General features: G+C 41.0%; 1 protein-coding gene across 1 annotated transcript in view; it reads left to right on the forward strand.

Annotated features, from left to right (window-relative positions):
* The window catches only part of Thsd7b (thrombospondin type 1 domain containing 7B), an 857,540-nt gene that overhangs the window by 813,167 nt on the left and 16,989 nt on the right, over positions 1 to 27,384 (forward strand). The window contains exons 19-24 of the mRNA XM_075987816.1: positions 842 to 957; positions 3,063 to 3,180; positions 20,616 to 20,761; positions 25,033 to 25,192; positions 26,194 to 26,367; positions 26,469 to 26,564. Coding sequence (XP_075843931.1) covers positions 842 to 957; positions 3,063 to 3,180; positions 20,616 to 20,761; positions 25,033 to 25,192; positions 26,194 to 26,367; positions 26,469 to 26,564 — 810 coding nt within the window. The remainder of the gene's footprint in view (positions 1 to 841; positions 958 to 3,062; positions 3,181 to 20,615; positions 20,762 to 25,032; positions 25,193 to 26,193; positions 26,368 to 26,468; positions 26,565 to 27,384) is intronic.

Raw genomic sequence — 27,384 nt, forward strand, 5'->3', positions numbered from 1 at the left:
AGTTTTTCAGAAATACAATGGAATTTTGCTTTATTGGAAAAGCATATCTTTAAGAGTGAATTTTCTTTAGCCATACGTTTGTTATTAAGCTCTTAGATATAGAAAAAAATGGAGAGGATTTTATTAACACAGTCAAGGATCTTTCGCACCCACATCTACAAGAAAAGTTTTCTTTCTTCACTGTTTTAAGTCAAATTAAGTATGAAGGGAGGGGCCAAAGTGGCCAGAACCACCTCGCATGGCCATAGTCCTGTACTGTAAATACCACTAGCCAGCCCTGTGACACTTACTGGTTGTCTGCAAACAAGCTCCCTAGAGTCTTTCACAAAGATGCTAATCCCACTTCTTAGTTAACCTCCTTCTTGATCCAATCACCATTAAAAGATTGCACTCCCTAATTGTACCACTTTGGAAGGATTTGGGGATATGGGTCACAAACATAGAGTTGTTGCCATGGCTCAGTTGTTTCCTCTCTCAATCATACACAATAAGTAATTTTCTTAAATGGTCTTTTGTTTTATTATTTTGGTTACTGTCTTTCCTATCTTACCAAATGGTTGGTATAACATTTTGGGTTTTAATTTTATTTTGTTTTATCCCAAACACACACACACACACACACAAACAAATTCTAGGAAATCAATTCAGTACATTTATTTTTGTTCATTTGTGTGTTTTTCCTTTGACACATTTGTTGGACAAGACTTTCCAAAACTATTGTGAAGGCTGTAAAATTGTTTGTGAGCTTTCCTCCAGCCTATACAGATGATCAGAGCTTGGCTATGCTTGGCTCACAAGTCTAGACCTTCGAAACTCAGTGTTTGTGATCCTCTTCCCATAGAGTGGAGTACATGCCAGCTGAGTGAAAACGCTTCCTGTGGCCAGGGCGTGAGGACTCGCCTGCTGAGCTGTGTGCGCAGTGATGGCAAGCCGGTCGGCATGGACCACTGCGAGCAGGTAACTTGTGTGTGATGCGATATCTTAGCTTTAGTCCTCAGCCTTCACAAAACCTAATAGACATTCCAGACACGGACTGAAGAGGTGTTATGAAGCAGCTGTATGGCACTGGTTTGGACTGACTCAAAATAGGGGAGACACGTCATCTTGCACTGAAGAAATGGGACCCAGTAAAGAAATGGAGTCATTGCTTCCAAGAACTTCTTAAAACAGGCTTGCTTTCTGACAATCGTTGGTGTTAATGACTTTGCGACTGTGGTGTGAACGCTTACACTGGGTGATTCATTTGCATGTGTGATGAACATATCTTCATGGTACAAGATGGATGCTGACCCAGGATGTAGAACACACTGGCAGCTTTCTCAACAAATAATTTCCAGATAAACAGTACAGCTGTCTTTTTTCTTCCCAATCTAAGCAAAAGACCTCCATGTCAATTTTCAAATGAGGAGGTTTTGAAGTTATCTAATTTTAATTATGGAATTTGGAGAAAAGCTACAGTTGGACCCATTCCAAAGAAGCTGGCTTTTCCTTCCGAGATGTAAATTCCGCACTAGAGGGCCAGCTCAACAGAAAAGGGAAATACTGACATACGGCAGGCATCGCAGAAACCATCTTCAGGATTGAAAATAGGATGCCAGCAATCACAGGTGGCTGCAACAAAGTCTATAACATGTTGACAGGCAAACAAAGATCTGATTCAGTTGTTGTGGCGTGAAGGAAGTAAATTAATAAAGACTTCCTCACCACTGCTATCCCAACCCTAAGTATTGTCATAATATGCTCCCTAACCAGATGTGCTGATGTCATCCAGGATGCTGACTATGGACCAGTCTGTCCCCAGCCAGTAGATTTCTAAAAATGGCTCGCATGCAATAGATGACTCTTGACCAAGTGTCACTGCTTTATTTAAATACTTAATTTAGTTTATTCTTCCTGTATAACACTGACTGTCTCCAGAAAGGAGTTGCCTATCTACAACTCTTCCGAATAACTCAGAGCTGTCCCCACGACGTCAACATTCCCTCCCAATGCGTGAATGAGAAACAGCATAAGGGTGCTTCAGCTGACAAGAGCACAGTGTTGGACTGTAGCGCTTCAGCTGAGTAGCTGGTTTTATTTGTGCTCCCCTTTGTTTATGAACCTTGTTACCTATTAGTTTTGAGCTGCCTATGTGTGCAAAAAAATATTTTCTTTTGATGTAAGGAGAGATGTAAATTATTCATTAATAAAAGTCAGTTTCCTCATTTTCTAAATGGTATATACTAAACATATATTTAATGACTATTTATTTAAAGAAGTCCTAAAGTATTAATCTCCTGTTTCACACCAATAATCACAGATTCCTTTAAGGTGTTTTCTGTGCTACCCACTCAAGGATTCATCATGTTGTGGTAACTAATTTTAGCTTTGGGTAGATGTACTGATAATATTTAAAATGTGTTGGGTGCCAAAGCTTTTTTAATTAAACATACACCCAGCATGTGAGTCACACAGCACAGACTTAAGTATTCGCTGTCTGATTCTTGGGTAATTTATTCTCTCACTGAAAAGTCTCCTACCTTGGTCCCAAATAAATGTACACATTCTGTCTACACACAAATTCCAGAGAAGAAAGTAAACTGTCTAGTGCATTGGTCTCCAGATTAGAGCTGTAATTACATTGTCCTGCTGATCATCTGGGGATTCAGATGAATGGCTTATTTTATCTTTGTTCCCATTCTGGGCACCACCAGTCTTGGTAATAATTTTGATCTCTCTGTGTATTGTCAGGATGTCTGGGTGGAATGATTACATGTCTTTCTGCTTTCTTGTGGCTGAGCAACACGGGCAATCTTTGTGCCATGTGGCCTCACACTTTCCCCACAACTGAGTATCAAGTGTCTGCTAGAATTCAGAGTCTATAATAAGAAACTTTGACTAACCAATGTCACCAGTGAAATAGCAACAGTCATTTCTGTGCCTACCAATTTCTAGGACAATGAATGTTTGTTCTCCCACCACACTGTAGAGAGGCTGTTTATTACAGAATAAAGGGCACTCTTGACCATAAAAGAATAGTGATATGGTTTTGGTATTGAGGGTGTATCTCATTGCATCCACAGCGAAATCTGGAAAAACCCCAGAGGATGAGTATCCCCTGTCTGGTCGAATGTGTCGTCAACTGTCAGCTGTCGGGATGGACGACATGGACTGCGTGTTCACAGACCTGTGGCCAAGGAGGTATTCAGTTTCCCCTGTTTGATTCTACTATTAACAGTAGCTTGATAACTAGCAAAAACCATAGTGAACAGGTGAAGCTGACCCAAGGCTGACCCATAGAACAGACCTCTAAGCTTCCCAGCAGGCTCAGCAGGTAGAAGAAATACCTTGTAACCGTGGCCAATCACAGAAGAGCTGGCTAACCTATAGTCAGTATCCTGTCAGAAGATCCCAAACTCTGCCAGTTGAAAACGTGTGGCCATGGTGAGTTTTGGGCTATGTATTGTGTCAGTATAGCTAGACACAGTGACTAGAGACTTGTTTCTGTCTGTGTACAGAAAGGGCTTGTTTCTGCTTCAAAGAGTTAATCAATCACATAGGTTGACAGAGACCATAGAGTATTAACAGCACCATTTCCCGGAGTGGTGACATCATTGTGGTTGTTCTTATGAGCCACCTTGGAAGTGGTATACCTCTCTTCCTTATGTGTTCTATGAGAGGAAATTTAGTCTATGTTCCCAACTCAAAGCAAGAAGGTTAGGAAGTGGTGGCCAGCTGCTTCTTAGAGTTTTCCATGATGATGTAGAAGAGTGTGGTCAGTGAATAGTTATCAATCACACTTTGAGGTCTCAAGAGTTTGGTGTTTAAGTATACACAGTTGCAAGGGATGTATATGCCAGATAATTCTAGGATGCTAGGCAAATAGAGAAAGATAGCATGCAGCCAGTAGGTTAGGGGAAGAGTTGTCTGTATCAGGAGATCTTGTCTATTTCCCCTTCCCAGGGGTATCTATATGTTTCTCTTAGGGTTCACATTGTTACATAGAGTAATGGACTATAGGCTTGTTAACCTCTGCTTTACAGCTACTATCCATTTATGAGTGAGTACATACCATGCTTATCTTTCTGGGTCTGGGTTACCTCACTCAGGATGTTTTTTTTCTAGTTCTATCCATTTGCATGAAAATTTCAAGAAGTCATTGTTTTTTACTACTGAATAGTACTCCATTGTGTAAACATACTACATTTTCTTTATTCATTCTTCAGTTGAGGGGAATCTAGGTTGTTTCAAGGTTCTGGCTATTACAAAAATGTTGCTATGGACATAGTTGAACAAATGTCCTTGTAGTATGATTTAGTATCTGTAGTGATGAGGCGAGCAGGCCTGCTTTTCATCCCACCCGGCTCCTGCATGGCTAGCTTTACACCCAAAATAACAACACACAAATTGTATTCATTTAAACACTGCCTGGCCCATTAGCTCTAGCCTCTTACTGGCTAACTCTTGCATCTTGATTAACCCATTTCTATTAATTTGTGTAGCACCACAAGGTGGTGGCTTACAGGGAAGATTCTAACCTACATCCATCTTGGGCTGGAGCTTCATGGCGACTGCCTCACTGCCTTTTTCCTCCCAGCATTCTGTTCCGTCTTCCCCCACCTACCTATGTTCTGACCTATCAGGCCAAGCAGTTTTCTTTATTAACTAACCAATGAAAGCAACAGATAGATGGAAGACCCACCTAAATCAAGCATACTTTGGGTATTTGTCAAAGAGTGCTATTGCTGGATCCTGAGGTAGGTTGATTCCTAATTTTCTGAGAAATTGCCTACTGTTTTCCAGAGTGGTTGTACAAGTTTGCTATCCACCAGCAATGGAGGAGTGTTCCCCTTACTCCACATCCTCTCCAGCATAAGATAGCACTGATGTTTTTGATCTTAGCCATTCTGATTGATGTAAGATGGTATCTCATATTCATTTTCATCTTGGTTTTTTTTTTGTTTTTTTTGTTTTTTTTTTTTTTACAAGTATCATGTTTGTTTTTTTTTTTTTTTTATTGAAATGGCCAAAAGATACTTAAGGAAATGTTTAACATCTTTAGCCATCAGGAAAATGCAAATCAAAATTCATATTCATTTTGATGGCTAAAGTTGTTAAACATTTCCTTAAGTATCTTTTGGCCCTTTGAGATTCTTCTGTTAAGAATTCTCTGTTTAGTTATGTACCCCATTTTAAATTGGATTATTTGGAATTTTGATGTTTAAGTTCTTGAGTTCTTTATATATTTTGGAGGTTAGTCCTCTGTCTGATGTGGGGTTGGTGAAGATATTTTTCTATTCAGTAGGCTGCCTTTTTGTCTTTTTGACTGTGTCCTTTTCTTTACACAGTTTCTCAGTTTCAGAAGGTCCCACTTATTTATTTTTGCTCTCAGTGTCTGTGTTACTGGTGATATATTTAGGAAGTGGTCTGAATGTGGGTGAGAGTTATATATGGCTGGGGCAAACTATGGGACCACTGGCAGTGACACCAGAAGTTATCCCTGTTGCTTGTACTGGCTTTTTGGAACCCATTCCCTTTGGATGGGTACCTTGCTTAGCCTGATTATAGTGAGGAGGGCCTTGGTCCTTCTTCAGAGCAATGTGCCTTGACCACTCTGGGGAGTGGATGAGAGGGGTTGGGGGGTAAAGCTGGAGGGAGTGGGAGAAGGGGAGAGAGTGGGAACTGAGGTTGGTATGTAAAATGAAAGAAGATAGTTTGTTTTATTTTTTAATAAAATAAAGTGAGGAAAAAAGAAACATTAAAGAAAAAGAACATTTGTCTGAGGGCAAAAAGTGTTGTGAAAGAGAAACATGCAATGATCATAAGATAAACTAGAGTCTTGAAACGTTACAGTTTATCAACTAATAGATGTCAGAAACTTGGAATAGAAACCTAGGAAGAGATCTTGACACCATGGTTAGTCACCAAGCAGAGGAGAAGGAAGGAACTTCATGTTGGAGGAATCATGGGATCAGGTAGAAGACATTAAGATCTGGACCTTATTGCTTACCAACAATGCTCAGAAACCATTTTCTCGAACTCCTGAAACTGGACTACTGTGTGAGCTCCCTTCTAGTCTGTACAAATGGGGAGAGTGGGGCTATTCACTCTTAGGCCTGGCTCCATGGGGAGCTAGGCAGAGTCAGCCTGTAAATAGGAGCTAAGAATTGAATTGTAAGATTCCAGAGAGAACAGAGATGAAAACAGCAACCAGGATGTGCACTGAGAGAATGTAACGAAAGACAGTGACTGTTTTACAAAGAGCATCACTCACAATGAAAGTATGGGAATCCCAGATGATGATGATGATGATAATCAGATTCTGATAACAATGCACAATAACCTTCTGCACAAAGGTAAACAAAGCCCCAAGAAACAAAATATTATATTTTAGGACCAGGACATTGTGATTGTTCTGCACATTTCCCAAACCATGCCTGAGAGGCAGCTTCCATGAGGGAGCACTTCAAAGTCAGTTCAAATTGCAGCTATGTAAGTATTTAAGTTTGCTGAGGTCAGCAGTATTGCTCTATTATCTCAATGTATATAAAATACAATCATGTATCATCATATATCACATATAATTATTATAATATTCTAATTTATTATCCATTAATGTTATAATTAATACAATAAAATATTATGCATATAATACAACTGTGTGTGTATATGTGTGCATGTGTGCTCATGTGCACAGGCATGCTCTGCCAAGGTCGGCCACATGTACCAATACAACTTGGCCAGACAGAAACCTCTAACACTGCGAAGCAAAATTGCCTCTTCTCTTCATAAACTGATCAAGCGCAGGTATTTCTTGTAGGGCTGGAGTGCTAACCACACAGGGGCTTTGCTCACGGTTTGATATGAGGTTTAGGAAGTCACACACAGTCCTAGTCAGGGTTTCTATTGCTGCAATGAAACACCATGAGCAAAGCAACTGGAGGTGGAAGGGTTTATTTGGCTTACACTTCCATATCACTGTCCATCCCAAAGGGAAACAGGGCAAGAACTCAAACAGGGCAGGAACCTGAAGGCAGGAGCTGGTTCAAAGACCTTGGAAGGGTGCTACTTATTGGCTTGTTTTTCATGGCTTGCTCAGCCTGCTTTCTTATAGTCATCTTAACACTAGGACCACCAGCCCAAGGATGGCTCCACCCATAACGGGGCATTCCCCCCACCAATCACTAAATAAGAAAAGGCTTTATAGTCATGCCTACAACCTGATCTCATGGAGGCATTTTCTTAATTGAGGTTCCATTCTCTTAGAGGACTTTTTGTATCAAGTTGGCATAAGAGTCTCCTGTGTACACAGTATAGCAGCTGTATTATTGGAGTGTTCACTTTTGTTAACTCCTACCTCCTTCATATCTATCAGTAGTACTGAAGATTCCAAGGCCCCTAGGATACTTTTCAAAATTCCCCAATAGGTTCAATCATCTTTATTGTGCCTTTCATAATTTATCTTTTTCCATTGACTCAATATTTTTGCAAACTTTTTTTTGAAATCATGTAGATATTTGTGTCTTGTGCATGAGTACAAGTTCCCACAGAGGCCAGAAGAAGGCATCAGAGCTCCTGCAGCTGAAGTCACAGATTGTTGTGAGCCTCTCACCTTGGGTGCTAAAAACAATCTCAGGTTTTCTGGGAGCGCAGTTTGTCTCTTAACCACTGAGCCATCTCTCCAGCCCTAACTCCACATTAATCATCAACTAAGTGATACTTTAAAACTGCAAATGCCATCAACTGTTCTCCTATTGACTTCTAGTTGCTCACACACTCATTCATCTATTAAACCAATGCGCTTAGTGTAGGCTGTATTTCTTGGTGCCACCATGGGAACACAGTGAGAGTTTCCCTCCTTTCATGGAGCTTACAGTCCAGACGAAGGATAACTCAGCGCAAATAAACAGGCAGCAGACAGTTCTTGCTGATAAAACCTCACAGGTGACAGTGTTGCTCACACAGTGATGCCTAACTCCACAGTCATCTCTCTTCAGCCCAGCGGTGGGCTTAGCTATAGGATGGGCTCTCTCGTGACAATGGCCCTTAATAGAGAGAGCTGGCACACAGTCTGTCTCAGTTGCCTCCCCTACCCTACCGTGCCCCCCCCCCCCCGCTCCAGCACACTCTGTTCAAGGTGCCATTCAGATCAGACCATCCACTCTTGGCATGTTCTCTCACACAGCACCTCTCACCACCGCCACCACTGCTGCTTCCTGGTCACCATGTCCATCTTCCCCAGAGGTCGACATCATCCTTGCTCTGGTTATTTATGGTCTAATCTCCTCTGTCCCGTGCAGCAGACTACATGATTTCGGGAACAATTTCAGTTGTCATTTGTCCTTGCCCAGCTGATTCTAGACCACAAGAAGTCAAACTCAGAGGGGAGAAGAGTTCCAGCCTGGATCTTGAGCTTAAAGGCAGCCAGCCCCTACTACTGGCTGTTTTCCTTTCTCTTTCCCTAAGTAATAAAGTTCTTTGTTCTCCACACCCAAGAATGTAGCAAATAGTTGGGGACAGAAAACACATTTCTTGTTATATTTCTTGAAAAGCCTAACTGTGGCTGTAACAAGCCCCTGAGAAATAACAGCTCTTCGTGTCATTCCAACTCTTCACCTTTATGCGCAGAATCCCAGAGCAAATACTTGGTGTTAAAATGTCGCTTTTCATTCTCAAGCAGCTCTGCTAACACTGAGGACTCAACACACTGCAGATGTCTCTTAGAAACCCACACGCAACACCTCCAAAGCCCAAGCTCCGGTTTGGAGAAGTCTAGGTGGTTCCAGCGTCAGCCTAAACTCAGCTTTCCAAAATCCACAGAATAATAAATAAAACAAAGGATCCAAGTTGTCAGAAGAAAGGCTGTTTTCTGAACTGAAGCCATGCACACATGTCATTAGTCAGGCATCAGCTCCAGCTAACTTTTCATGAATGGGATAATTTATTGGGGAGGGGGTTCATTTCTTAATCCATAGACATCTTTATGTTCTAGAATGCTTGATGTAAAAATACAGCTCCAAAATGTTCCACAATCCTGACATCGGGAAACCTTGTCAGCAACCAAAATGTGCCTGTGTTCAGTCATTGCTCTGGTCACAAGAAAACTACAGGTGGAGTGGCTTGGTCCTGCCCCAAAGGGTTGTGCCAGACTTTGTTGACTCCCCATGGGAGGCCTTACCCTCTTTGAGGAGTGGATGGGGAGTGGGTGGGAGAAAGTTAGGGGGAGCAGGAGGAGGGGAGAGAGGTAGTGAGAACTGGGATTGGTATGTAAAGTGAAGAAAAAAGATTGTTTTTAAACAAGAAATAATATAAAAGGTTTATATCTCAAAAAAAAAAGCAAATGCCTGACTATCTTGCCATGATGTCATGTCATGATGTCCCCTCTGACTGTCAAGGTGAAAAATAAATTACATCATGTATATTACTCAGTGGACACATTCTGAGTGCATGGCACCCTGCCAGGAGCTTGGGATAAACTGCAGGGAACAGATAAGATCTCAAAGCGAAGAACTTCATAAAACCAGTACCCCAACAGAAAGATGAGTGATGAGACCAACACACAGATTGGGAATACTAAGTGATATGGTAAAACTAAAATTGATGGAACATTACAAGACTCTTTCAGGAAAGAAGGGAATGGGTAGCGCTGAAGAGTGGATGCTATGCCAGAGAGGAAAGGCCAGGGTGTACCACCGCCTTTCAAGCTAGTGACACCTTCACCAGGATGCTCAATGCTGAATCTCACAAGCATTTTTGACAATCTTTGTGTTAAAGGCTTCAGTTACAACCTACAGACATAAATATAAAGATGAGTATTATTCCAATCATACATACTTGAACCTGGCCTCAATTTGATAGATAAATAATTAGTAAAATATCACACTACATTGGGGAATTGTATATGGGTCCATTGGCTTTTGAAGTACCTTCTTCCAGACTGTGTGGAAGGAAGGGTGTTATGCTTACACCCCACCTGATATTCCCACTATTTCAGCCTTTCCTGCTCCAACCTTGAGGCATCATTCTTCCTTGTTTCCAGACTGTGGAAATTCTATATTTCAGTCATGCCCCAGCCTGAAAACAATAAAACAATCAGTATCCATCAAATGCAGGCCTGCATAGCACAAACTTATTCCTGGAGTCGGAAAGGTTACATGCTATCATTGGGAAACATCTGCAGACATGCTCGCCTCTGCTAAGTGGTGTGCCAGCATCTGCTTTCTGCATGAGCTCCTCTTTTGTCCTGCTGATTGTGGCCAGGGGACAGAGAGGTAAGATGAGATAAAGCATGCATAGTCACATTAAAGAGGGTGAGGGAGTTCCCTGAGAGTCAGCCTTCGGCACCTGCAGCTCTGGGCTGACTGCTGTATCAAACGGAGAAGTTCACACAATTACCTCTGTTTATGAATTCACCGCGTTGTTGGCCCAGGGAGCCAGGCTTCACCACCAAACTCACAGACTGTCATTGATCTGAGGGAAATTTTGAAATGGGCTCTGACTGCATCTTCCGAGCTTATGAACTGCCTCTTTAGCGCACACCTGGAGCCTGTCATACAGTTTTTAATTGTGTTAAGGATTTCAAGGTCAGAACAGTTTGAATCCAATTTCTTTCAGGTTAGGGAGATGCTGATTCTCAGCTTCACTGGGGGATCTTTTGAGAGAGCGCTCCAAGATCAAAGCTAGTAATAGAAGAGCTTAATATTTGGATTAGTCATGTTCTTTGTCTATTGAGTTTTCAGCAGCTCAGAGGAATGTAGAGCTCCCTATATTTAGCATATCATGAATTATTTATAATTATCACTTAACCAATAAGACTCTAAAAATGTTAGTAATTCCAGATCTTGATTCTTTATTTTATAGCTTCTTCATTCAGTGTACATGAGTTGATATTATTTTTCTATACCATACAATCCAGCCTGCTTCTTGAATTTCCCATATGGTTTGTAATTTTTCCATCTCTTCTAGACCACAATGGAAAAAAAAAAGCAAACTAATTTTATATGAGTTCCAATGCATGAGAACTTTTCTTATTGTTTTCTTTTCCTTTCTTTTTTATGTTTCAAGATGTCAAGGCAAATCAGTAACCTTTCCTTTGATATCTGCATAAAATTTGACTGGTGTGGAATTTTTGACTGGGCACAAGACTAATAGTTCTAACAATTCAAGCTCATTTATTATATGGAATAATTGGTTCTTATGACAGGAGGTCAGGAAGCTACAAAAGAGAATGGGAAAGTCTGGGCACAAAGGCCCAGGACCTTGACCTTGGAGGCTGGTTTTTCAGTAGCAAGTAGCTTTGAAAGGCTAACTTGCCTTTTGTGGGGGCCATGGTATTTTATTCTATAGAATGAAGATATATCAGAGGGGCAATTTGTTTTGTTTTTTAATATCTATTGAACAATAACACAGTTATCAATGCCAGACATGTCTTAGTAAATTTTTCATAATGGTTGGATGATGTGTGCTTCCAGTTTGACACATAGACAGCACAGAGACACAGTGTGTCAGCTGGGTGATAGGCAGCGATATAGCTAGCAAGAGATATGGTGTGTCTGTTGCAGAGGCTGGATTGGAACCTGTGTACAGATGACTCTAATAATGCTTTTCTTCTGCTAGTAGCCCTTTGTATGTGATAGTCTGTAGTTGCCTCCTATACACATGATCCTGGTATGATGCTATGCAATTTTATAAACATTCTTGTAATCCACTTAAACATTCATGAACAAGCAGGGGAAATCAATCTAAGTTTGGAACATGTGCATATTAGTGCTTTAAGAAATAGGAAAGGGGGTGAATATTATCAAAACATACTATATGAAATTCTCAAAGAATTAGTAATTCTTTTAAAAAATAAAGAAATCCCTCTCAATGTAGTCTCCTGAATATTATACAATGTCTTATCTATCTACTAGGATAACAGCTGTTAATATTATAGATAGGAAATTAATGACCCTGATTTTTTTAATATTTATTTTATTTATTTATTTATTTATTTATTTATTTATTTATTTATTTATTTATTATGTATACAATATTCTGTCTGTGTGTATGCCTGCAGGCTGGAAAAGGGCCCCAGACCTCTTTACAGATGGTTGTGAGCCACCATGTGGTTGCTGGAAATTGAACTCAGGACCTTTGGAAGAGCAGGCAATGCTCTTAGCCACTGAGCCATCTCTCCAGCCCCCCTGATTTTTTTTTTCAGAAAAGAATGGATAGAATAGCTCAAAGATTTCTAAAGTTTTTCTCTGTGACCTTTCACCTTGGATGCTATGGGATCTCTTCATTTCAGAACTGACACCATGTACATTACAGAGCCATGCCAACTTGCCTTGGTGTAGGTGGGCAAACAGTTAAATCAGATGTTCACAGTCTACCACGGAAAGTCTAGAGCTCTTACAACCAAGCAGAATGTAAAAGCATTTAATCGTCTTCCTTTCAAAGGCCTCTTCTGAAGCCATGGTCTGTCTTGACCTCTAATAGTCTTGTTGCTTCCTCCAGTAACTAACCTTTCTCTTAGACAGATGGCCTTGGCTGAGACCAAAGTCATCTAAACTCCAGCGGCCCCTGCAGTCTTTATCTTGCCCGAGTTGGATGTTCTCTAGGATGAAAGATGTCTGGAGCCTTGAGGCAATTTTCAGATGACCCAAGGAATCTCTCTAGAGAACAAGTCTTGGGGCTACAGATGTGGGGCTCTGAGTGAAGAGTCATCCCCACATCTCTCATTCCTAACAAAGACCAGAGCAGGGCCAAGAGCGGGCGTTAAATCACCACTCAGCACTGTAATTCCTCCGCCTTGTCAGACATTAGCTCTGATCCCACATTCATCTTCCGCAATGCCTACATTTAAAATTAATGTAAAAACTACAGGTGATACTTGTTAGAAGTACAGTTTCAATCACACTGTGGTACAAGTCCATCTGCTTGAAACGGAGTGTTTTGTATGCAATGAAGCTGTACTGTTCTTGGTGACTCTTTAGGATGAGTTCATACAACAAGAGAGTTTTAGTGGGAGAAAAAGACATGGATATGTTACCATCAATTACTTTTTGCTAAAGGAAAATGTGAATTCAGGTTAAAAATTCATAGGAATTCAGAGGACAAAGCTAAGTGCAATAGTGAACTTTCTCAAAAGACCTAGCAACTGAATCCTAGCACCCAAGACCCATGACAAAGGCCAGGCAAGATCTACTGGAAAGCACATACTTTTGGACTAAAGCAATCGTGTATTCAGTACTAAGATTCTGGGAAAGTGTGTAATGTCTCCACGCTTCAATAAATGTTTTCTTTAATAAGATTAGTAATAGATGTATCCCAAGCCTGGGGTCCTGGAGAAGGGATTTGATTGCTTAAGTTGATGGAATACAGATTGAAGAGTTAGAATGAGAGGGAACCGAATCAGAACTAGGACGACAAAGGAGGTAAATAAGGATAGGCATACCAACCCTGCATCAAAACACAGGGTAGCCACTCAAATGAACTAACTAGTCCTTCCCTCAACAGTAAGGAGTGTTTGACCAGTGACGCACTTCTTAAAAACTGCCTTACTACAGAGAAACATGATTGAAATTAGCAAGGTGAACCTGACTGTCTCTTTCTTATTTATCTTGATGTCTGCTAGGTTTACTATTGAGCAATAGTAAATTAAACAGGTACCAGAAATAAAAATAAATCTGTAAGGGAAGAAAGTGGAAATAATTTATTCAATAATTTACTTTGGGGTACCCATCAATAAAGACCAGTGTCAGCCTGAATTTCATGTCACAGTACCCTTTTCTGAGTGGGAATTGACCAGCTCCTTGGAGATCTCAGTTTCTGGATGACCACTCCATGCCAATAAGCACACAGTATATGCTCATATTAAGAAGAAATAGTTCCTTATTAGAACGCGAGACAAACATAGAGATACTCATAAGCATATTAGAAGGCCCAGGCCTCTTCGTGTCCTGCTGCGGCTGCAGTAGTAGTGTATCTCCAGGACTACACACTCGGCACACAAGCATCCAGCAGTGCATTTGCATCTGTTGCTGAGATGTTTTCAACAATGAGCTGTTGGGGGTTACCCAGTGCTCTCTCTATTTTTTTAAAATTTATTCTCATGTTTTCTATCCATCAGCACTTACATATGCATACACTCTCCCCCATGTTGTTTTCTTGAAGCACATCAAAACTGTCTATAGTTATCCAAAACAGCTACCTCGGCAGCTCTGTGCTGGGCCCCAGTAGAATTCTTACTGAAGCGTGCTGCAGGACAGAGCAAGATGACCACTGACATCTGGTTGTACAATCAGAATGCTCAAGTGCTGTGTTTTGTTTCTCTGTTTGAGATGTTTTTTAAGAAAGAAATCTTTATATTCATTTCATTTCTGTGTGAAAAATCTTGACAAGTATTTAGCCAACTTTGAGGTCTTTCAAATTTGCTTTAAATGCCTCATAAGTCCCTTGTCGGTGTGGCCTTATTGTGTAGTTTGAAAACTGCTGAGTCCAAAGGAAATCTGAGTGGGGCCAATATATATTTCACCTCCATGTGCAAATACTGGGATTGCTCTGTTTCTGCTTCCAGTTTAGTTTTCAAAACTAGTATTTTATGCCTTATTTATTTCTAGAGGTCTTGCCATATAATTTTTCCCTAATAAATAATTCTTACTAATTTGATAGTTAGTACAGTACCACTTTTGGCTATAATGATGTTTCAGTGTTTGAGGGGAGTAAAGGGAAAGAAGAAATTTAATTTTATTATAATCTCAAAAGTTCAAAATATAAACACTTGAACAGGTGTACAGTATATTGTAGACACCCCCATGAGATATTCATTTACAGTGTGAGATATAGTTAGCTTATCATCTGAATGTTCCACACCCAAGTCTTCTTGATGTGGGTCTCTAGGACTCTATATGCTACATAACATCAAGATGCTCATGAGCTTCTCAAGCCATGCTCCTTCCACAGGTTTCCTCGGTCAGCATGCCATTCTCCCATTGGTCAGGGGATGTGTTAATCAATCACCAGGTATAGGCAGAATGGAGACGCACAGCAAATGAATTATTAAAAGGACTGGTCTTCACACTGAAGAGTCAAAGGAGGCCAAGGCATAAATAATGACTGAAAGATCAAAGACAATATGATCGTGCTACAAGTACCACTCATGGAAAATGAATTATCATAGTATAATCAGGAACTTACGTAAGAAACCTGCATGGTTGATCTATTCTTTATCCTGATGGTGAGCACACAGTCATAATTATGATCTGTATGGCTCTCGACATTGGATAAACTCAGTTACAAGCTTCTAGGTTCCAGAAAAAGAATCCCATTTAAACATTTTAGTACTTATTAAAAATAATTTCATTTCCATTTAAAAGAGACTCACTTCTAAATGACATTTTCCCCAACCTGAATTATCCTCAGATAATAAGGCCCTTCCTGATTCTTCGTTTTATTTTACAGGACAGGAAATTCGTGCTCAGAGGACTTAAATTACTTCCATAGAGTCACGTCATTCTCTAGCTGTTAATTTGAAAGAACTGTTTTCAACTATGGATGACTGGTTCCACATCCAGATTCCTCTCCACTGTTCCTTGGCCATTTTAAAACCTTCTTCCTCCATCCCCATTGACTTTTAATGCCTGCAGTTTGACCATATCTTCCACACTCTCCCTCCCCCTGGAAAATTCATAATCACAAACTATAGGTTGTCCAGAATTCTGCTGCATGTGGCCTCTAAGGGTTCTTCTAGGCTAAGAGTTCCATCTAGTATGAAATGGCTCCTGAGAACCCTGCATCACTCTCCTGGTACCACATCATGGTACCATCTGCATTTTGTCCTGCTCCATTTTTAATTTGAAAGTTCAGAAATAGTACGACTTTAATTATCGGGATACATTTGCTATTTGCTATAACCAAAATATCCTTCACTTAAAAAGAAAGGGACATAATGGAACCTGTAAATACTCCAGGCCCTTTTGCACTTTCATGTCTTCATTGAAATATTTATGCTGAACCTGAAAATTTCTTGAATATCAAGGAGTTTTAAATAAAGATTTAGTGTATGATTCTTGCTAGTGACAGGCACAATTTGAAGACCTTATCTTCGTGTCTGGATAGCAAAAGACAGGATCAGCCCTTATGGCTGTGCTCACAATGACTGCCCTGACGTTTTCATTGTTTAAACAATAGCACCATCACTGCGGTACTTTTTCTAATTCCTTGAGAACTTTATACAATGTGCGTTGTCACTCTCACCCCTTCATCCCCATAACGCCTCCAAGTTCACTCCCACCTCCTCACCTCCTCACCTCCTCACCTCCTCACCTCCTCACCTCCTCACCTCATATCCTCTCCGTTTATCTTTGCAACTCACAAGGATGATCTGAGCTACATGGTATAAGGCTCTCACTGGGACTGGTTCCCTACCAAGGAATACACCCTTACAGAAAGCCATCCATAGCTCCTTAGCTTGGGGGTACTCAGGAGCCCCTTCCCCTCCTTGCTAGGATGTTGAGTGACTTGGTTTTGTACAAGCCACCTCTGCTGCTCTGAGTTCATGAACTCAGAGGTCCTATCGTGTCCAGAAAACACTGTTTCATTCTGATGCTCCTTAACCTCTGGCTGTTATGATCTTCTTAATTCTTCCCCTTATGTCCATGCGCCTTACAGAAGGGTGCCATATAGATGTCTCATTTGAGGCTGAACACTCCAGTCACATTTATTCAAAGCATTTTGATCAATTGTGAGTTTCAGCATTAACCATTATCAATTTGGCATCTTCATCAATGAGGTATGAGAGATGAACTGATCTATGGGTGGGGATATATGAATTTACTGGGGCTGACTAGCAGAATAATCTGGGTCTGAGAGTTCCCCAACTGTGGGTCCTTGGCAAGATGTTCAGTATGAGGTTTATGTTTCCTCCTGTGATGTGAGCTGGAAATCTAATCAGAGAGTGGTTGTGAACCCCTTAACATTCATGCCACTATTGCACCCCAGAGACTGTCTTGCCACACAGGTCATTATTGTAGTTAACAATGTGGCGGTTGAGTAAGACTGTTGATGCTTTTCTTCTTAAGCCCCGCCAACTACAGAACACCTCCTGGTACTACAATAACTCATCAATAAGGAGGAAGCTTCCTCGTCAGTACCAGCTTGATTTCTCCATGTTTTATAGCCAACATGTGTAGTATCATTAGCCATAGGATCTTACCATCAAGTTCTAGCAGACAACTAAAAAAATAAGTATTATTTGGGGTTTTCTAGGACTTTCCTAATCAATAACTCAAGGGAAGGAATCCCATATCTAGCACTGAACTTTCTATTTGACAACCTAGGGTACTGGGAGGAGAATTATCCCCTGTATAAGTTAACTCCAACTAAATACTTTATATGAACATAAATATATTGTGCATATTCACACATGTGTACATGTGTGTAGGGGTGTGTGGAGGGAGCTGATAGGATAGTGAGTTTCCACATGGCCTTTTCAAACATCCTTGATGTTAGCTATTCTGCTGACTCTTCCTCTACCCTACTCCCCCGTCTCTTTCCCCATCTAAAGTTCCCTCCCTATCATTCATCCTTTTCAATTTCCATCATTCCACCTGTAACATCATAATGTTTTCTTTTGCACTTATTAGATTTCCTTTGCTTTCATCTACAACAGAAAATACCTATCAGTTGAAAATGGAAATAAACAATATGATTCTAAAGTACTAGCCATCAGCACACCATCAAGTTGAGAACAAACTCAGAGTTGTTCTTTTTATCATTACATTGGAAATATAATTACAAAACCAAAAAATAATGTTGCTATAATGTATTAGATAATATGTACTTTTTGGCCAATAGAATAGACAAAAATTTAATTTTGAAGAGTTGTTGATCAAAAATTCATATGAAATCTTGAGCCAAATGTGTTCACAGGCTATAGACAGCAATTTTATGAATGATGACTGAACTGTAATTTGATTTTAATGGTTCTGGGAAATGTCCAAATTCATTGTGCTCTGTACTCAAGATACACAGTGATTCAGCAAGCCCATATTATCACACACAGAGAGTCTATTGTCAGAAGTTCCATCGATGTCCTCCATGACTGTCCTTGGTAGTTAATGCTCCTAACTTCTTGCTGTTTAACACAACAGCATGGTTGAAGCATCCTCGATATGACCATAACTCTCCATGTGATTGGTGTTTAACTTTAGATAACTGGCCTAAGTGCTTTGGGAATTATTTTTCTCACCTGTAAGACAGACAAATAGAACTTTCTCTGAGATTGTTCTATTGTGAGTCAGTACATATAAGTCATTTAGAATATTGTCAAGGCACCACTTCAATGAGTGCTTTAATATTATTTTATTATTACGTATTCTCAATAATGTGATACAGATATTTTATGAAAATTATGAAATAAACGCATAACCATTAGGGGATTTTCAGTGATGTTGTCTTTTGTGAGAAGCTAAGGGCTCACACATCCTGGGATGGAGCGCTACCACTCAGCTACACCTCCAGACCCCTCAATTGGTGCTCTTTTCAGTTAGTACTTAATGCACTGAGAGTACAATGTCAGTGGCAGGACTCACCCACTAAAGAACTTAGATTCTCAGGAACTTCCTGGTTTTCTTCAAGTTTCCTCAATGAGAGATTTACTTGATCACTAAAGACTGTGATAATATTCTGAATGACAGGAATTGATCTGGTCCTGTGGAAGTATGTTGCCCTTAGGCTTTCAAATTAATGCTATGAAAACGCAATTCTATTTATTACCAGATAGACACATAGGATATTTCACATCTGCTGAAAGACCACAGAATTTTCTCTAGATCTTCTTGTCCTCGCCACTGTTTTAACCCTGCGGCTGCTCTCAGGTCCTCAGATTAGCTTCTAGCCTGCAGCTGGAGACGTCTCTTCTAGCCTGCAGCTGGAGACGTCTCTTCTAGCCTGCACCTGGAGACGTCTCTTCTATCCTGCAGCTGGAGACATCTCTTCTATCCTGCAGCTGGAGACGTCTCTTCTAGCCTGCAGCTGGAGACGTCTCTTCTAGCCCGCAACTGGAGACGTCTCTTCTAGCTTGCAGCTGGAGACGTCTCTTCTAGCCCGCAGCTGGAGATGTCTCTCCTATCCTGCAGCTGGAGACGTCTCTTCTAGCCCGCAGCTGGAGACATCTCTTCTATCCTGCAGCTGGAGACGTCTCTTCTAGCCTGCAGCTGGAGACGTCTCTTCTAGCCTGCAGCTGGAGACGTCTCTTCTAGCCTGCAGCTGGAGACGTCTCTTCTAGCCTGCAGCTGGAGACGTCTCTTCTAGCCCGCAACTGGAGACGTCTCTTCTAGCTTGCAGCTGGAGACGTCTCTTCTAGCCCGCAGCTGGAGATGTCTCTCCTATCCTGCAGCTGGAGACGTCTCTTCTAGCCCGCAGCTGGAGACGTCTCTTCTAGCCTGAAGCTGGAGACGTCTCTTCTAGCCTGCAGCTGGAGACGTCTCTTCTAGCCTGCAGCTGGAGACGTCTCTTCTAGCCTGCAGCTGGAGACGTCTCTTGCAACCCTGTGCACAGTACTCTCCTCATTCCACATCTGCGTAGCCCTCTTCCGTTTCAAGTACATCATTTCAAGAAAATCCTCTCTGATTTCTTCTGGCATGGGGCACGGGGGTGGGTGTGCATCAGTGCTTACTCCCATAGAACTCTGACTTTCTTAATATGTATCCAATACACTAACATGATTCCCTTTGTAACAGAGAAATTATGTCATATTCATAAATAAGATAAATCTTATAGCAATAATTAAACTAAATGTGTCCCATAGTCATCAGTAAGAACAACCAGAAATGAAGGGGCCATGAAAAGATGGGAAGATTCAAGTGAAGATCTTGGCTCACTCCATCCGCTGCTCTTTTGAGCTTATCTTGGAAGTGCTTCTGTGTTGTGAGGAGACGTCATTTCCTCTGCCACACATAACCCACCCTTTCCTCTGACTGTGGCATGGAGTACCTCTTTTGGAATATATGTTTTTTTAAGTATCATTGGTTTCTCCACATAAGTCAACCTACATTTTTTTTCTTGTGCTCAGTGAAGGAAGAATGGGCCTACAATCTCCAGGAAAAATGGTCTTATTGAATTAACTTGGGAAAACTGTAAGGAGCTCAGGGTGTGACCATCCTGTGGAATGTCTTAGAGTAACTGCTTATGTGGCATTTGGACCTCATTATTTTGGACCGAAACATGCAACTTTCTCTATTTGTGTTTAATATTTGTACTCCTGTTGGAGGCAGAGGGTATATATGACAATTTTATCCCCATAGCTAATGCAACGCAAGAAGCCTTGATCACAATAAAGCTCAATAAATAAACATTTGTTGAGGAAATTGGCATTATAGGATTTATAAAATCAACCTGTTTGATAGAGATGCAAAGTTCAGACTAGTGTAGAAGATGGGGATAATTTCAAACCATTTGAAACATCAATTTTGAGATAGTTTATGTCTCTCTCAAAATCTAAATCAAAATGGCAGAAACCGGAAATTGAGTGAGGTGGGCGGGACAGAGTTCAATGTCGTAGAATGCAGATTTACACATACGAGGCCACAATTCTTCCCTCCATTTCTGAGCCAGATGTTAACCAATAACTGATACCTCCCTCATTACTTTAGGTCGAATGAGCCGGAATCGATTTATCATTATGCCCACCCAAGGAGAAGGACGGCAATGCCCCACAGAGCTCACCCAGCAGAAGCCCTGCCCAGTGATGCCCTGCTATAGCTGGGTCCTTGGCAACTGGTCTGCATGTAAACTGGAGGTAAGTCATGCAATGACACTTAGAGAAAGCTTCTCAGTATGTGCAAAGTACTTGTCTCATCAAATATAGTGATGGAATAAATTACACGGCACCAGGTTCTGGGCACATGCTATTTTTAACACAATAGAGAACAGGGAAAAAGGCAAGCAAGTGAGTTTGTTTCACACAGAGTTACACTGCCAGGAGAGTAAACAGTCATTCATTAGGCACTGATTATAACAAGCTGGGTCACAGAACTGCCGATCTCTTTGGCATCCTCAAGAATTCTATGCTTTTTTTTGCCTTTGTTTGCTGGGAATATCAAAGAATTTTTTAATTAAGCAAAACCCTGACTCTGGAAATGCACAGCTTGCTTTGGATTGTGTGTCTTAAAAGTTAACTTTTGGCATTGACAATGCCTTGCTTATGGGCAGGAGATGAAAAGAGGATAGAAGCTATATTCTAGCCTTCTTACATGAGCCAAGGTTGCAACCCTTTCCTTAATAATTACTTTTTATTGGCCTGAAACATAAATGTCTGGTGACTTGACTGTCTGTTCCAGATACTGAACGTGTGCTTGGTCTTTAACTGCTTATTCTTGCCAGTTTCTGGCTTAAGAAAAAGGTGCATTGATTTTATTTCTGTCTTTAAGTAGTTTATCCTTCAGTTCATATTCAGAAGCTTATTTTAATTAGGCAACGATAACTTTGATTACACATCAAGAAATCTTCAGAGTATTCTTATAAAGATGTTCAGTGCCCCTGTCAAGATGGCTGTGTTGAGCAGCTTTGTAATACTGCAGAAATTAAATGCCCATGTGTCTTTATAAGTCTCAGAGGAACGAAATTATGCGGTACATTTGTTCAGTAATCCTTTCTGTTGTTGTTGTTGTTGTTTGTGGACTCATGCTGATTGATGAATTCAGAAATAACCTAACAGCTCTAAGTAGTCAAACCTTCTTTACTTGTCTCAGTATCTGAAATGCTTACCACAGTATCAAAGAAATTAAGAGCTCAATGAATTGTATTTGGTACTAAAAATTTGATTGAAACTATAGTTATGTTTATTAGTGTCATCTGTTCGTTCACATCTGGTCGAAGTGAAAATTCAGTGTAAATAAAACCCCACTGAAGATCAGGGCTGTGAGGGTGGGTGAGGGAATGCTCCCTGTTTACCATCTTGCTCTAAGGAGCTGGGGTCTGCCTTCAGACCGTAGTGCATAAATTCTGTACAAGGAAGTGCTTGATTCAAGAGTGGAATTGTCAGTCTGATGCTGATTTCTCTTTACGTTGGCGCTGTTCTTAAGAGTATAACAGATTAGGGGTGAATGTGGGCTGATCCCAGGATACACAGTGGAAGCCTACCACTGTTTGTCTTGGTTTTTAAGATGATCCCCAGCGCAGGCTCGTTTTCCGCACAGCTACACAAGCTGCCTGATGGACTGTCAAAAAGAAACTCTCCTCCATTCATCCCGTCCGTCGGAGGTATCAGGACTTTCAAAGCCTATATCCGTTGCGGCATCTTTAGACTTGTCTCCAAATACACAAAGTCCTCATACTCATCAGCAAAACTGCACCTAGCAAAGTCAGCAAAGCCATCATCCGGATGTTAAGTTGGGAAGGAGCACTCCCCACCGAAAAGGAAATTCAGTTTGTTATTGTTATTTTTCATTTTAGACAGTGACTTTTTTTTTACCAGAACATTTGTTTTGAATGTTATACTGTGGATTGATTTTAAACTTCTTCTCTCCAAAAAATGCATTAGGGCTAAAATTATGGTAATTTTCATAAATAAATAATAGTCATGAAGTGGTCCCACCTTTGCCATGGTGTGTTTGGGCTCTTCTTAACTCTTACACTGAAGACTGGCCACTGATGAAAGGGAAGAATGACATCAGTAGGAGGTGCTTGGAAGGGTCTACCCTCATGGCAGAAGGCCCGAGGCACCTGCCCTTGGCCCCCAGGACATGCAGGAGTATCTGTAAGGAGTATATACTGGCACTGTAGTGTTGAACACCTCAGACTCACCTGAGGAGTGCATGCCCACCACTTATAAATTACTCAGCATAAGGAAGACATTTTTTTAAAGTAGCCTTCTTTATGAGAGACTATGCTAAATCAACCAACTGCAATTTCTCTTAAGTTTTTTTCTAAGAAAGTGTGTGGTATTCCAGTTTGTGTACTGCCTCAGATGCTGTACACTTTGGATTCACTTTAAATTTTTGATTCACCCAAACTTAACATTTCATTTTTTGCCAGTTGACTTCTTTTTGCTGTCTTGTTTTTTTTTTTGGGGGGGGGGAGTCTTATCTTGAATGACAGATACATTCCAAGGTCTCCAGAGGATGCGTGAAATCAGATAATATTGAACCTAATATTTAGCATACTTTTCTCATACAGCAATAGCTATAATTAAGTTTTTAAATAAAGTTTATTTCTAACTTGGATGCACTGAAATAATAGTAACTATAATGAATTAGAACAAGTAGTACAATATACACTCAAAAGATACGCTTGAAAGATCCTGTGTGAGATAAGGAGTGGAGACATCCCATCGTGTTCTTCAGAACGGCATGCACTTAAACACCTAAGCTGTTTATTTCTGGAATTTCCCATTTGATGCTTTTTAGATCACAGTTAACCATAGCTGACTGAAACTTCACTACTGAATGTCCTCAGTCTTGTCCTGTATGTAGAGAGCCCCCAAGCTGGTAGTCTGTATCATCTTGCTTCTCCAGCAGCCACCCATGAGCTCCCTCAATGTCCAGAAGCTTGTACCTCATACTTGGCTAGTGCCAGCTGGCTTGTGAGTGGACAAAACACCTACTCCATGCCCAGGGTCAGTATCTTCACTACTTTAACTGGCACTTTTGTCTTTTTGCACTCCTGTATATGCAACAACTGCATCATCTCCAAGATCCAGAAAGTGAAGTATCCATCTATCCTCTGTAGACAGGAAAGACCAAGAAAGAGCCCAGGTTTAGAGGGCTGTCAGACTGTCATAAATGAAGAGATACTCGATACTCTCAATCTCTCTGTTTCTCTCTCTCTCTCTCTCTCTCTCTCTCTCTCTCTCTCTCTCTCTCTCTCTCTCTCTTCTCTCTCTCTCTCTCCAGACAGACACGGAGTAACCACAATAGCAAAAGGAAATAAAAAACTAGCTCTCTACCAGTTTTTGGACTTAGTTGAAACAAATTCAACTTGGTTATACTTGGTTATATAGGAAAATTGATACCATAATGGGTGTTTATCAATAAGAATAGGATTGAGAGGGTTTCTGGCATTATAAATGCCTCCCCCTCCCCGACCTTCATCTTTTATGAGTAGCACTGAGGTATGAAATGGCACATCTAGAAGATGATATGAGCAACCAAGACGTGTTCGCGGTTGTTTGTGGCACTGAGTCCAGTGTGTAATGCATCACCCTGGGTTTGCTTTCCCTCCTCTTTCCCTTCAGTCCTGTCTGATCCTCCCCACTGGCATCCAGACTCAGCACCTCCTTAACATCAAAGCTTTGCCTCCAGCTTTGCTTCCTAGGTATATGAGAAGAAATGTAGCTGTCAGCTGAAGTCCTCCAAATCTCCAAAGAACTTCTTTTTTATTTTTTTAAAATACAAACACCTAACTAAAGTCCTGGTGAAGATACCCATCTCATGAGTCACTGACGATACCTTCAAGTAGGAAAATTTCCATTAGCAGATGGTTGAGCGCAGTGCCCACCATGGCTTTTAATTCTTCATTTCTGCGTTGATGAGGCACTGGATGGATTTCCCTCATTGTCCAGCTTCCTGAGTGACACTAGAGTGAAGCATCCTCAAAGCATATTAGTACAGTAGCCAAACTGGAACAATCCCTCCAATACAGCAACAGGGAAAAATCAGAGTTTTAGTTGAATCCCAACCTGATCTATGTGAGAAAGGCCCGAATTCTGCAAAGAAAGAAATGAGGAGGAGTAAAAGAGAAATTCATACTCCGGGACTGTGCATGTTCTCTGGGAAGGGGTTATGGATCAGACAATGTTCTCACATACCTGGAGACAAATTGTGCAGATTTTCCCATTTTGTCTATTCTGCCCACATCCCCGAATGACCTTACTGTGGGGGCATAAAAAGTGAAACTTGTGTCTGTGTTTCTGTGTCGCCTTCCCCGTCAACCCCAGAAGCTCGGAGATTGTCTACCATTGAGAGTGAATTCCAAAGGGAAGAAGTTGCTATGTGTCTTTGGGCTTTCCTTGGGGACCCAAGCTCTGAGATTCGATCTGGTTAATTCTGAGAGCATCCTTTCTTCTCTCAGGGCGGAGACTGTGGGGAAGGCGTGCAGGTACGCAGCTTTTCCTGTGTAGTCCACAACGGCTCAATATCCCACACAGCTGTCCATGTGGAGGACGCCCTGTGTGGAGAAGTACCCTTCCAGGAAGGAGTCCGGAAGCAGCTGTGCTCCGTGCCTTGCCCAGGTGTGCAGTCGCCCTAATGAGCAACGTCCTGCATGGTGATCTTGTTTATTTTTTATTTACATTTTTCCTCGAAAAGCTCTATCCTATCAATATTAAATTATTTATTTGATTTAATGCATTTGAATTATGAGCATGGTAACGTTTTAAAAGATATAGAATAAGGTAAAAACAGTACTGGCTTCAGAAACAAAACTAAGCTAGCATCTCACCTCATCTCACTGACCTCACAGAGCAATGGACCCAGCATATAGGTAACAGGTAGATCAAACAATATCTCCAAATTGCATGGCAGGAGTGAGGCAAGAAGCTAGTCAGTTCATTGTAAAAACTCAGGTTCTGTGTAGACATGAAGATCATCACTTAAACATAAAATGATTAATACTAACAATGCAATAACTTGCGTTGAATATTTTAAGGTTTTGAAATATTTCCTTACAATCTGGTATGTGCATACACATGTACATTTACATGTTACATGCGCACATATATATTTAAGTGTACATCATTCACATGTAAATATTTATATTTAAGTTCTGTGCCCTGTGTCTATTCCATATGTTTTCATTTATGAGCAAAGTGCATAGTGCACTTAAGTAAATACTCTTCAGGCAAAATGACTTATTTGTCATTTTTCCATGGCTTCTATGCATATCCAATTTACAATGTTATGTTGATCCTTGGGGTTTTTTTATACCGTATATTCTGGTTGCAGTTTTCCCTCCCCCAGCTTCTCCCAGATCCTTCCCACCTTCCCTCTTGCTGCCCCCTGTATCCTGGAGTCATGATGACTATGACTTGAAGCAGTGTTATGACAATCTAATCTTTGCACTCCTTTCTAAACTAGAGTGAGCCACAAATTATTTCTCCAATAATAGTACTTTCAGACTGAAAATCCGTCACTATTTGGAGCCTCCCATGTCCTTGCACCTCCACCACACACCCCCTTCTCTGCCCCGTGTCTCTGATGTGTGTCCCCTGCCCTGCAACATGTAACTATTCAGGAGACTGCCACATAACCCAGTGGTCGGAGTGGAGCAAGTGTGAGTTAACCTGCATCGAAGGGAGAAGCTTGGAGACCATGGGCCGCCAATCCAGGTCAAGGACATTCATAATCCAGTCTTTTGAGAATCAAGACAGCTGCCCCCAGCAGGTCCTAGAAACACGACCTTGCACAGGTAATGAGGTCATTTTTCCATATTTCAGCTTGGATGCTTTGAAGCATCTTGTGTTGGTGAGAGAGATGTGATGCGCTCACTGATTCCATGTTCACTTGCAGGCGGCAAATGCTATCACTACACCTGGAAAGCGAGTCTTTGGAACAATAATGAACGGACCGTGTGGTGCCAGCGCTCTGATGGCCTTAACGTTACAGGTATTCCTTCCTTAGGTCTACACAGAGCCTTCAGGAAGGCCCCCTTGGTGTGCTTCGGTTGAGGAATTCACTTACAAATTGAAGTAAGGTTGAAGAGCAGGTGGTTTAGATGGTCTTCTTGGAAGGTTTTCATTAGACCTCACTCACGTTTTTGAAATCAACAATTCTATGCGAAGACTCTTAAAACACATAAACCAAGTAACCAGAACCACAGCAAAATAGTCCTAAATTCATGATCGCAGGTAAATCTGAGGAAGAGGCATTTTAGTTTAAGATGGTCGTTTCTAAAGGGTAGGAGCATGTGCCATCTCTGTGATCACCAAGAAGAGCCCACTCAGCATCAGGTCCTTGCCCACAGGCTCCAACCCATTCTCCTCTGCAGCACAAATTAGCAGAGCTGATAAACATACAATTTTCAAATTGAAGTGTTTTGGCCTTAATGATGCAAAGAAAAAAAAAGATGCTGTGGATGCTGGTGTTTACCCACGGCAGGCTGATTTTGAATGTTTCCCTGGTTAGGACAATTACTTAATGCCTGAAAAGAGTCTGAAGGAAAGAGGGTACAATTTGATTGTACAAATGGTTTTCTCAATAATTTTAAAGATTTTTTGATGTCTTCTTGTCAAAGCAAATTAAATCGACATTGATTTTACTTTAGTACTGCAACTGACAAACAGCTTATGCAAGGCTGGAAGAGGTAAGGAGCAGCAAGAGAATCAAAGCCCCTCCTTTATCCTGTTTATATGCCTTTACATTATTGGTATTAATCCATAGTTTAATCCATACAGCAGTTTATTCTGAGCTACTTTTCCATTTTGCA

The sequence above is a fragment of the Microtus pennsylvanicus genome, chromosome 10 (genome assembly GCF_037038515.1).
Source record: "Microtus pennsylvanicus isolate mMicPen1 chromosome 10, mMicPen1.hap1, whole genome shotgun sequence".
NCBI classification, from domain to species: Eukaryota; Metazoa; Chordata; class Mammalia; order Rodentia; family Cricetidae; genus Microtus; species Microtus pennsylvanicus.